The following is a 12,520-nucleotide window of genomic DNA, read 5'->3' as shown; positions in this document are numbered from 1 at the left end:
TTAAAGTATTATGCAATCATTTAGCTCTCTGGTGCTGTTAGTTAATTTTTGACTGAAAATTTTAAAGTTTTTTTAGAATTGTTATTTTTTATTTATTTTTTTTAATATTTTTTTTTATTTCATTGGAGGTTTTGGCACTTGCTGAAAGAAAACAATTATGGACATGATTAAAAAAGGTCAAATGGTCCTGACAAAAAATAGTCATATATTTGTTGTTCGTGGTCAAAATTGGCCGCATTGGGAAATATGTATTTCATATAAAAATGGAAAAAGGTATTTTTGTATATTTTTCATAACAATAACACTTCAGCAATAATCTGCCAAGTGTCGTCTTAAAAAAAGAGACCCAACTTAAGTCTGTGCCCCAAAGCATTCAAGATTTATGACAGTTTAAGTAGGAAATTTCATTTTCAGGTCTATGCTCAAAAAAGTTAATAAATGGATAATAACTACTGCATAAAAATAATTTAGTTCCATATAATCCCTTAAAAATACAAAATGTTAAATAAAAAACATTATCGAATTAAAATATAGTATTCATTTCATTCATATAATACATTTGTTTTCGTAATTTTTTTGCATGAAGCATTCCTTAAAATTGAGTCAATAAACCGCACTGAACCTTTTTGTCTAAGACTTGCATCATGAAATAAAAATTTCCATTCACCTACAGGGTGAAACAGACAGAAAGATCATATCATATAAGTTTCAATCACTTGACTTTCCTTATCTATGATCATTTGATTCAGTGTTATTTTAAACATTATTCATTGAACAGATTTCTTGAGGCTTTCTGTATTCTTGCCTTTAGGGCTTAACTGGATTAAGAGAGTGGAACAGAAACATTGTGACGAGTTTGTTAACTAGTAATCAGTGTGTTCTTAGAGCAGGATTACTAATCCATCCTTATCAAGACTATTAGGCCAGCCACTGCACAAAGCCGCCATGCTAACGTGCTTTAGCATGTCTTAGTCTGCTGCAGAGCAGAGACAACAAGAAGACACAACCATGTCTAAAAAGCTCTGTCTACAATGGAGAGACACACTACCTGGCTCCAACAGCTGCCCTTGGAACTCAGATAAGCTCTTTTTTGTCTTCTCATCCAACTTTGTCACATCAGCAAAGTTCAACAGTTCCAAATGAGTCGAATTGTGTTCATCATTTAACCCATGGAGTTCTCCCTATAGCATCATAGAGGTTGTTTAAAAAAAAAAAAAAAAAAAAAAAAACATTTTTAGATCTTATTTTGTGTTATAAATGCTTATTTGCTCAGTTTTTATTGTGATTGTGAAGGTCATTTTATTGTCTTGAATCATGTATAATTGGAAATGTGTTGCAAACTCAACTTCAGTTATCCTCCTGATAAAAAGATATCTATGCTTTTAATTAAATTAGCTATACACATGAATTTGGATTTACTATCTTTACAATATATCATGTTCTCATTCATTTGATCAATAATATTTGGATTATTACTGCTGAGCTATTAGGTATTTTGTATGTGTATGCAAGTAAATTACATGTAAAATAATCAATTCAATTGACCAAATTAACTTAAACTGAATCTTATGCATAGCCTTCTACAGTTAGTTACTTTTGTTTGATTACTATATTGTGACTGATCACATTATACTGGATATTGCATGATATATACATAATATACTGTGTTTTTGGTTGTTTTTTGTTTTTGTGATGGACACTAAATGCTTACATTTGTTGGTTTAACTTAAAAAACCTAAGTTGTTTCCTTAATGCTTATAGTTCATTGAAATTTTTTTTTTTAGTTAATACAATGAAGGAGATTGATTTAATAAATATAAACTCCAAATATTATGCTATCTGAACCACATGTATCTAAGTTGATTTGACAAAATATTTAAAAAAAAATTTACAGTGAAGAGATGCATCAAAGAACATGAATTCATTTTTAAAAATATATTTCCTTTATTTCTTCCATATACAAACGTTTTAACGAAAACAAAGATGCCCTTATAAGAGCAATGGTGTGTAATAGAAACACCTTAAATATATATCTATTATTAAATATTTGTACAAATATAGAGTACTGTGTCATCTAGAGAAAATCGAATATGTACAAAAACATCCTGTATAAAAGTAACAGCGAGTGAGATTTTCTCAGTCTTGAAGTGAATCGTCGATGTCGATGTCTACATCAGACTCTTCTGTGAAATCTCTCTCCTCATCCTCTCTTCCCTGTGACCCAGGGCTCTTTGGCGGCACGGCGAGTCCTAGTTTGGCTAGTTTGGCTTGTTGTTGCTCAAGACTCTGTTTTCTCCACTTGATGCGTCTGTTCTGGAACCAAACTTTAACCTGGAGTTACGAGAAGAAAGAATGTTTAATGTCTGATCTACGTGGACTAGATGTTTAATATAAATGCAAAACCGGAGCTCATTTCATACACTGTAAAAAGATACATGATCAATAAGTTATGACAAAATATGTTTTTACATTGCTTTAGCTCATCAAAATAAGTTAAGCAATTTTCAACTTTTTTTATAGAAGTTAGCTATAAAACTAGCTTTTAAAACTCAGTTTAATGTGATTTAAGTTGAAATTACTTAAATATCCAAGTTGATTGCGTTAAATTTAAGTAGCCTTCAGCGAAATTTTTTTTTTTACAGTGTAAATGATGTGCATTTACCTGTGCTTCAGTGAGTTGGAGAGCAGATGCCAGGAGAAAGCGCTCTGATCCCACCATGTACTGCTGCCGTGCGAACTCTTTCTCCAGTCTGGACAGCTGCTCATTGGTAAAACTTGTGCGCATGCGCTTTGATTTTCCTGCTTTGTGTTTATAGTGAGAGTGGACTGCTGCTTTGGCCAGTACAGCATCTGTGCGTGGAAAAAAGTTACATTGGTTAACTTAGGGCATTACAACATTGTTCCTTTATCTTTGCAAAAATGCTTCCTAACAGTACTCTATCTGTCAAACACACATACCTTGTGAGTACATAGCTCCACGACATGTTGTCTGGTAGCTGTAAGGCGGGTAGCAGAAGACGGGATACCCACTCTGCGTGTGCATAATGCTCTGGTTGTACGCAAAGTGCGGTATTTGCGAGTACATGTGTGCCGCTAATGGGACGGCAGAGCTCGAGACTGGCGCTTGATTGGTTATGTTCCGATACACACTTGTCCTGTCTCTCTCCAGATGATCAGGTCTCGCGAGCAGAGCGTCGATTGTGAAGGATTTCCCTGCGCTCTGTTTCGATGAAGTGGCATAGTCCGGATTGAAAGGGCGCATTGATTGTCCAAAGTTTTCATAAGCTCTTCCAGGCGTCTGCATGGCTTCTGTTTAGGTAGGTAAGAAGTCCAAAAACCTGCTTAAAAGTTATCCGTCGAAGAGATGTTCTCGAGCTTGTGAAGAACGGAGTGGAATGAAGCTTGGAGAGCCGGTGGCTCTTTTATACCTGCTCGGGGGCGCGAGGTGTGAACGACCCCCAGCGCGCTTTTGTCTTTTTAAGTGGCAGATGAGTCAAACGAGCGGCTCTACAAGGGATCCAATTAACTGATGGAGTTGTAACAAGCTGAGATTGTCAAATATCCTAATGGCCCTCTGCACTACATGCCCCCGGAGGTAGCCCAGAAACACAGAGAGGGGGTCAAGAGCCGAGAGCCAGGAGGTCCAGATTTACTACAAATTCCTACATGGCTGTACGCCACAGAAACGTCCTATGTGAGAGTGCATTGATGTTACCCAAATCATCTTATTTCATGTATTCAAAGGGTACCGCCGAATGCGACACACAGCGGAACAAATACTCTCACATTCAGAAGTCAAAGAAAAGGAAAAAAAAAAAAAGAAAAGAAAAAAACTACTAATCACATTACGCTCAGCCCGTTCATCTCTATGAAAGCCCGTTGCCAGTCTTTAAGACTCCAGATTGTCACCCTCACCCAAATATTTGATTCGTGGTTAGTGAACTAATTAATAATTTAGCCCATATTAAATTAAAACCTTAAGTTTAATTGCCTAAAAGTGGTGCTGTCATGAGTTCAGTGAACTTATTAACCGCTTTGAAGTGGATGAAGAAAACCAGACTAGTTGAAACTCATCCAATCAGATAGAACTGGCAGAAATGATTGTGATAAGTTAATTGGATTGAAACTAAGATGTTGTTATGGCATAATGATGAAAAGATGTTTTACAGTGCAGACCACGGTAGCATCACACCTACGTGTTGTGGATAATGTTATAGAATTCAGTTCCAGTTTCAGTCTCGAGGTGTCAAATGAAAGTAGGTATAATAGTGAAATCTCTTCCACTGTGGTTCATGTAAACACATTGATCAGTTCTCCTCCCTCAATCAGGCGCTGGCGTGTATTTCACCTTGTGCCAATTGTGCTTTTGTCCGTTTTGGTGTTGCTCGAAAATTGGAGAGGAGATTTGGCGCACCTGGGCTTCAGTTTTCTCACTCTGAGTGCGAAACACGCTGGTTTTACTTAGTGTCGGGCGAGTAACTCAGATGAGCAGATCATCTATTCTACATTTCCGCTACAGAAGTCCACTTAATAAGATAGTGATGATACGTGACCTCTAAGCTTCTCTTAACGTTTTAACTCCTTAAACCACTTTTACTTTTTGATATCGGACAAAGAATAATTAGGACGGAACTGCATGTTGACAGCCCAACACGATCTCATGAAAGTGCGTATCTATAGCACGAATGATATTTCTCGTATCATTTATACGACAAAACGAGTTTTTGCGTTCAAATGATACGCACTGTAAACCCCTTGGGTAGGATTAGGGGTGAGGAGGGCGTGCATATTACACGCCATAAAGTGCGTATCATATGCACGCGAAAACTGCGTATCATATGTACGCATAAACTCGTTTTGGCGTATAAATGATACGAGAAATATCATTCAGAGCAGAAACTCGAATAATAGCATGACACAAAAATACAGCATTGCATTTCTAATGCAGACATGCAACTTTTATATCAAAATATAAGGACACTGTAAAAAAAAAAAAAAAAAAAAAAATTGTAACCAAGAGCAGGTGCTTGCAGTGAAAGGCTATTTCTAACTTTTACCATCATTATTATCTTTGTTAATTGTTAATATTTTAGCTTTTATTTTATTTTCAAAAAACAATATACATATGATCAAATAATTAAAAATAATTAGGCTAGCCTTAGCTATTCGCAGGTTATAAACAATGCTTCAATGATTTTGCATTAACAGATTAATAGATGTAGAACCTATTCGAATCTGAATGTTGCTGCTGTTCAGAACAATTGTCCATTACAAATAAGCTGACAATGTAATTTAACATTAAAAAAAAAAAAAAATCATTATCACTTATGGTTGCATTTGTGGAAATAATGCCTGGAACAGAATTCATGTCTGAACAAAGACTGATGTTGAGGACCAGTGTATGGGAGGAAATCACTTATGTAAAGAGGGAGTCCCATTACTGGCTCTCAATTAGGACATGAAACGCCACAGATGAAAAGCAGCGGCTTCACTAAAGGAAGTGATTTGCTTTCTAACGCTGCTTTAGAACAAAGACGCGCTCTTTCAAGGGAGGATTATAGTCAGCTCTGCAAACTCTACGTGCTCATTGCTAAAAGACAAGTCCAGTGAAGAGGACTTGCTAAAGCACAGTTAAACAGTTCTTCCTTTGACCGGCGCGTTTTCTAATTACAGCAGCGCACCTGACACCAACGCGTCTAATGGACAGCGCAAACAGCGCGCTCAGCGTCTGACCACCAAGACGAAGTTTCCCTTGTTTGTTAACATGTTTCTCTGAACAGGCTTGAAAGAAGGGAATCACGCCGTGCGAGGCGGTGTTTACATATGACAGTTTAGTCCTCACGTCTGAATCCTCAGCAAGCACATCTGGGCAGCAGCGTTTGCGCGCCTGCGCATTACGAGGCTTTCTCTTTATTATCATCAACTACTTTACTATTTTGGGGTCTCCGTTTAAAGTTTTAACAAAAGTCTTGCCTGTGACCTCCATAGCAATAGAAATGTCTTTAGATAGAGTGTCATTCAAAGTAATAGGGCCTAGGTTCACTCTTAAATAAAGGTTCATTTTTGGCATCGATTGTGAAGAACCATTAACAATACACAAACCAAAACTCATTCTTGATTTTGGTTGATGTCTGAAAAAAAAAAAGCTTTTATTATAAATGATGCATTATAAACAAGAAAGGAACCTTGCTCACAGTTGATACAGTCATGTGTGCAATGTCCCTATAAACATTAAAAACAAGGTTCAAACATTCTTAAAAATAAAGGCTCCAAAATGGGGTTTTCACAACGAATTCAAATATTCAAACGTATTATTTAACATTGCTGAATTAACCCAAATACTTTAGGTTACACCAGCAAAAATAATTGTAACAGTTAGATCTAGAAATAGCTCATTAAGCTAACAATCTCAGGTTGCAAGTTTTTGTTTTTAACAGAGATGAATCTTTGTTTGCCTAAAGTGGAACTGAACTTACTTTCTTGATACTGTCATTTTAGATCGCATATTTCTTCTCATGCTCCTCTGTTTGTGCGTTTCCTCTTTTATTAGACACTTTTTCAAGAAATGTACTTTAGACAACATGTGCAATTTCAACTGAGAGTGACAACCATTCCATTGCACTAAATGGAAAATGTTAAATTTCTTTCTTTTAAATGTTCTTCACACTAAGAAAAAAATATGGTTCTTTTAAGAACTTCTTTGGGGAACCAAAAAGGGTTCTTCAATTGCATCACTGTGAAAACCCCCTTTTGGGGCCTTTATTTTTAAGTGTTTGAACCTTGTTTTTAATGTTTACTCTTACTCTCAACTGTGAGCAAGGTTTCCTTTCTAATTGTGAGGAACATGATTTTATAATGCATTATTTAAAAAAAAAAAAAAAAAAGCCATATAAGGACAGAATGTGTTGCTATATGCCTAGACATCAACCAAAATCAAGGATGAGTTCTGGTTTGTGTATTGGAGCCAGACAGAGAATACACTGATGGGCTTTTTTTTTTGTTGGAGCTCCTTTTCATAGTCATAGTGAAGTACAGTGGCTGCCCCTCCTTCAACAACATCCTTTTCTGTAAAACTGAAACTCCACGCACCACCCGAAGCTGTCATATCAAACCTTTAATCAAAATCATTATCTGACATAAAAACACTGATGTGCAGAATAAGACCATTTTCTTTGAATTTTAGTTCTGTTTCACTATTTGGATTGATCTAATATGTGAACGATTCCGGCAAAAAGTAACGTCTATGCATGCCGGCTAAGATGAAACGTCCTATTTTAGAGGACTATTAAGCTTTTCATTTCTTCCTTTTCTTTCGTCTTTTGAAATGTCACCAGGTTGTGCATCTGACTGCATTATGAGTTCAACCTGTTACCATTATGTTTCTGTCTTATTACTAAAAAGGCTTATAGGTTTTGATATAATGCTTAGTGTTTTATTTAGCTTTGTAACAGAGGCAAGTGATATTAAGATTATTACCTCAGACGTGAAAACTGAGCAATTATCTCACCTGATTATCTCACCTCAGTCAATAGGCTTCAAGATAACTTCTCTACACAGGAGTTGCATAATGCTGCAGAATGGACCATCTACTTTCTTTTCTTTTACTCTGGTAGGAACCATCAGGGTCATCAGGGAGAAACAAGGCAAATTGGACAATCTATCTGCCATTTCGAGCAGTTTAACTGGACGACCGTCTTAACCTCCGTCTAGCTTCAATACACATTTCACCCCTGTCATGATGTATATGTGGTTTTTATTCAGCCAAATGATTTCATGCTTTGAATTCAAGTATTCAATCATATTGTCTAACATGACTGAATCAATTCATTTTAGCAGTTAGATCTAGAAATAACTCCTTCGGGTAATGATTGCATTCCCTTTGCTCCTTTGATTGTGCCTAATAAATCCTCTTTTATTAGACACTTTTCGATGATTTATAGGCCTAACTTAAGACGACACATATTCCTATCTGAGAGTGACACCAAAGTCATGATGGTTTATTGTCATTTCTCTACACCGTCTTATAGATTATATAGCGTCAACAACCACATTTTATATTTCCCAGTGTAAAAACTGCAGAAAGGTTAGCATGACATGGGGCAGCGGGTAAATGTCTTGTCCCTGGAGAGAGTGATAGTGTGTGTGTGTGTGTGTGTATTCGGGCTGTCTGGCACTGTTTGACCCCACCTTGACTTGATGGTCCAGCATTTTCATCGGGACCAATTGTCATTTCAGAAGCTTGATTTCTCTCTCTAGATCTGCAGGGTTTAAAAACACTGGGCCGTTGTCCCAATCGTTCTGGCCATGCAACTAATGTCCCATTATCCTTCCAGCTCTTTGTCTCATTCTCGTCTGCTCATCAGGAGCAACAATAGAACACGGATGGAACTGAGGACTAATGAGGTTGCTTGATTGCTTTTTTTTGGAACAGTGATTGCTTAGAAACCAAAATCAGATCCTTGGTTAAAAGACTTGATATAGCCTACATATAGAGAAAAGATCCATTTCTTTATTTCCCCCCTATTTTTCTTGTCTTTTTAATTGTTTATTGGTCTGAGGAATATTTATAATGTATATATCAAATATGTCAGTAGAACCAGACTTAATTGTGCAGCTGTATTGACTTAAATATAATAATATACAGTAGTGGCCAAAAGTGATGTCCGGAGGGGGAATAGGTTTTTAATGACCCTACAAGTTTGATTAAATCATCAAAATATATAAATATTTTAAATATGAGGGAAGAACAAAACAATAAACTTAAAGGGATACTCCACTTTAAAATGAAAATTCTGTCATCATTTACTCACCCTCATGTTGTTTCAAACCTGTATGAATTTCTTTCTTCTGCTGAACAGAAAGGAAGATATTTAGAAGAATGTCAGTAACCAGACAGTTTCATACCATTGACTTCCATAGTAGGAAAAAAAAAAAATACTATGGAAGTCAATGGTATGAAACTGTCTGGTTACTGACATTCTTCTAAATATCTTCCTTTCTGTTCAGCAGAAGAAAGAAATTCATACAGGTTTGAAACAACATGAGGGTGAGTATATGATGACAGAATTTTCATTTTAAAGTGGAGTATCCCTTTAAGGTATTTATCTGACAAACTACAGCTACATATTATGCAGAGATAGTAAGTGTAATAACAGACTTATTTACAAAGAACTCAAACGTATTATCACTGGTGATTATCAGTGCTATTTTTTGGGAGATGTTGAAACCTCAGTGAAGGATAAAGCTTTTACCTGTTATATGACATACCCAGTTGCTCCGAAGGTCAAGGAGACTCATTACAAAATCATGTTTAAGATTTACCCAGTTAATGATTTTATACAGAAACGATTTCATTTTGAGGTGGAATCTTGTGGCTTTTGTTCTTCTTGTCCTGAAACACTTGATCACCTATTCTTTTACTGTCAGGTTACTTCGAAATTCTAGTTTGATATACATAGCTGGCTGTCAGTAAAAATGGAGACAATTCCTCCTATAGTCCAACAAGATGTGCTCTTTTTTAAGTGTGATTTAAACTCACCCTTCATTGATGTTGTAAATTTTGTTTTATTGATGGGTAAATATCATATCCATACTTGTAAATGGAAAAAATGTAAGCCCTCCTTTAATATATTTCTATGTGAGTTTACTCAAATGTTTCAGAGTTTTAAATACTTCAAAAAATGTAATAGAAAGTCTGAAACTTTATGTCTCTCTTTATCAAAATATTTACTTTTTTAGTATTTTCATTCCTTTGATGTATACTGGCTACGTGCTTGGCTTCATCCTTGCTTTTTTTTAATTTTTTTTTAATTTTTTTTTTAATTCAAACTCTGTATTTACCTCAATGGAAGTGTCTTACAGTGTTGTTTTGTTCCCTGTCTTGTTTTGTACATTCTGCATAATAATAAAAAAAAACATATTATGCAGAAAAAATAAGCATACACTGACTACAACATAATCAGTTATTTATATTTCATTGCTTCTCTCTTGTTTTTGCATGTGTTCATAATTTCTTTGTGTGACATCCAGGCCAAAAAATTATGTTTATGCAAATTATGCACAATTTTGCATGTTTCAAAACATCTGACTCCAAGCACAACTACGCAACAACATTTTTAACAAATTTAAATAAAGGGTGAAGATGTCAATTTACATCAGACATCACTTTTGTCCACTACTGTATAATTTATTACATTTAAATATATTTAATTTAGCAGAATTATTACATGAGACCATGATTGATTGTATACAGAGAGACATTCTCATCCTCCATTCAATCAACCATAAAAAAATAATTACACTTATAGCACCACAGTATATAATAAATGCCAGTGTTTCATTTAATAACCAAAATAACCTGTACTCAGACAAAAACTGTTTATACTAAATGTGATTTTTTTTCTTATTTGATCTGTTTTTATTGTAATCTAATTGAATCTATCTATCTATCTATCTATCTATCTATCTATCTATCTATCTATCTATCTATCTATCTATCTATCTATCTATCTATCTATCTATCTATCTATCTATCTATCTATCTATCTATCTATCTATCTATCTATCTATCTATCTATCTAAATGATCTGATTTGATAATGTTTGTTGGTTTATTGCCATTACAGCCTTCAATACAAGAGTTAATGTTGTCATATGTTACAGCCTCTGTCACACTCGGCTACATGTCTTTTTACACAGTGGTGTAAGACGGTGTGAAATTTTCACTTGAGGTGAACATTGTGGCAACAGAATGTGATGTTTGGTGTAATCTCAATAAATCAATAATGGAATGTGTGATCTATCGATAGCCTGTTTCCAAGTAGCACGCAGGTGGTCTTGAGGAGCAGCGGCCGCTTTATGGTGGTGTTTTAGAGGGGGTTGTGGAATTATATGGGGCATTTTAGGGGGGTATTTGGGAAAGTTATGCATGGTGACACTCTTTAATGGAGGTGAGAATTGGTGGGTTGGACTTTGACACTTGATCAGTGTTTACACTTCCTGTCACAGAGAGTGAGAGGGAGACAGAGAAAAGAGAGTAAATAGTCAGAATACTACTGAGATCAACCATGGACTAAAGAAGGTCATGGATGTATTTTTGTAAACAACCTGATAGAGAGACTCAGACAACACTGCTTTAAAGGGATAGTTCACCCAAAAATGGAACATTTTGTCATTTACTCACCCTCATGTTGTTCCAAACCCGTTTCTTTCTTCTGCTAAAAACAAAAGAAGATATTTTAAAGAATGTTGGTAACCAGACAGTTGACGGCACCCATTGATTTCCGTAGTATATCATTTTTCACACTATGGAAGTCAATGGGGCCCATAATCTGTCCAAACATTCTTTCAAATATCTTTTGTGTTCAGCAGAAGAAAGAAACTCATACAGGTTTGAAACAACATGAGGGTGAGTAAGCGATGACAAAATTTTCATTTTTGGGTGAATTATCCATTTAAAATATAAGTCACAGTTTGCACACAATGCGCACAAGAGCAAAGTGATATGTCTCAACCTCTTGCTGTAATAAGGGGCATTTTATTGCCCTATTTCATAAACCACCACCACAAATAACAACATTTTTAGACTGAAATCTAGATGTTATCTCAAGGACCTATTATGTACCATGAAACACATATTTATGTTACTGTTACTAAGGGGAAAAAATAGTCATGAAAGTTTGGAGTCGGCAAGACGGTTTTTAACATATCACCAATATCTCACCAAGGCTAATTTAATCAAAAATAATATTACAGTAATATTGTGAAATGTTATTTCAATTTAAAAAGAACTGTTTTCTATTTTAAAATACCTTAAAATGTAGGCCTAATTTATTCTTGTGATAGCAAAGCTGAATTACCAGCATCATTACTCCAGTCTTCAGTGTCACATGATTCTTAAGAATGCTGATTTGCTGCTGAAGAAACATTTCTTACTATTATCAAAGGTTTGCTGCTTAATATTTTTGTGGAAAATGTGATGCAGTTTTTTTTAGGATTCTTTGATGAATAGAAAGCATTTAGTATTTTTAATTAATTTAATGCATCCTTGCTCAATAAAAGTATCAATTTCTTTCTAAATAAATAAATAAATACAATTTAAAAATGTAAAATTCACTTAAAAGTTAACTTCTACATGTTCTTAACTTATATTTATTTAGCCTATATTAAAAGAAACAACAATTTTTAAATTTTTAATCATTTTCCTTTGTTTTATTTTAATCTTTGAAAAGAGAATAATCTTGGAAAATTATTGATAGTATTTATTTCAGTCTTAACTTGGCAGATACAATATAGCCCAATTTAGCCAATTGTTCTATTTTATATGAAATAATGTATATTTTTGACTCTTTCATTTTATAGTGAATGTGGATGTAGCACAGTTTTTTTTTAATTTTTTTAATTTTTTTTATATAGAAGAAGAAGGTCCACCAGGTCATCTAAGGTGAAAACTGTTCCTCAAGCAGCCATCATAGAAATCATTGCTCATGTTTGTCTTGTAAAATCTCTGGAAGTCAGTATAC

At 34.9% G+C, this 12,520-nt stretch overlaps 1 protein-coding gene across 1 annotated transcript; it reads right to left on the bottom strand.

The window, feature by feature from the left end:
• Positions 1-2,136: 2,136 nt before the first annotated feature.
• Positions 2,137-3,304, bottom strand: noto (notochord homeobox; the record flags this gene model as incomplete). The annotated part of the gene is made up of 3 exons (XM_079855339.1): positions 2,137-2,331; positions 2,663-2,850; positions 2,959-3,304. 3 exons carry the CDS (start codon positions 3,302-3,304, stop codon positions 2,137-2,139), a joined length of 729 nt encoding a protein of 242 aa, XP_079711465.1.
• Positions 3,305-12,520: the final 9,216 nt, after the last annotated feature.

The sequence above is a fragment of the Squalius cephalus genome, assembly GCF_949319135.1.
Source record: "Squalius cephalus genome assembly, chromosome: 21".
NCBI lineage: Eukaryota > Metazoa > Chordata > Actinopteri > Cypriniformes > Leuciscidae > Squalius > Squalius cephalus.
The sequence above is the reverse complement of the archived record's forward strand: the minus strand, read 5'-3'. Positions and strand labels throughout refer to the sequence as shown.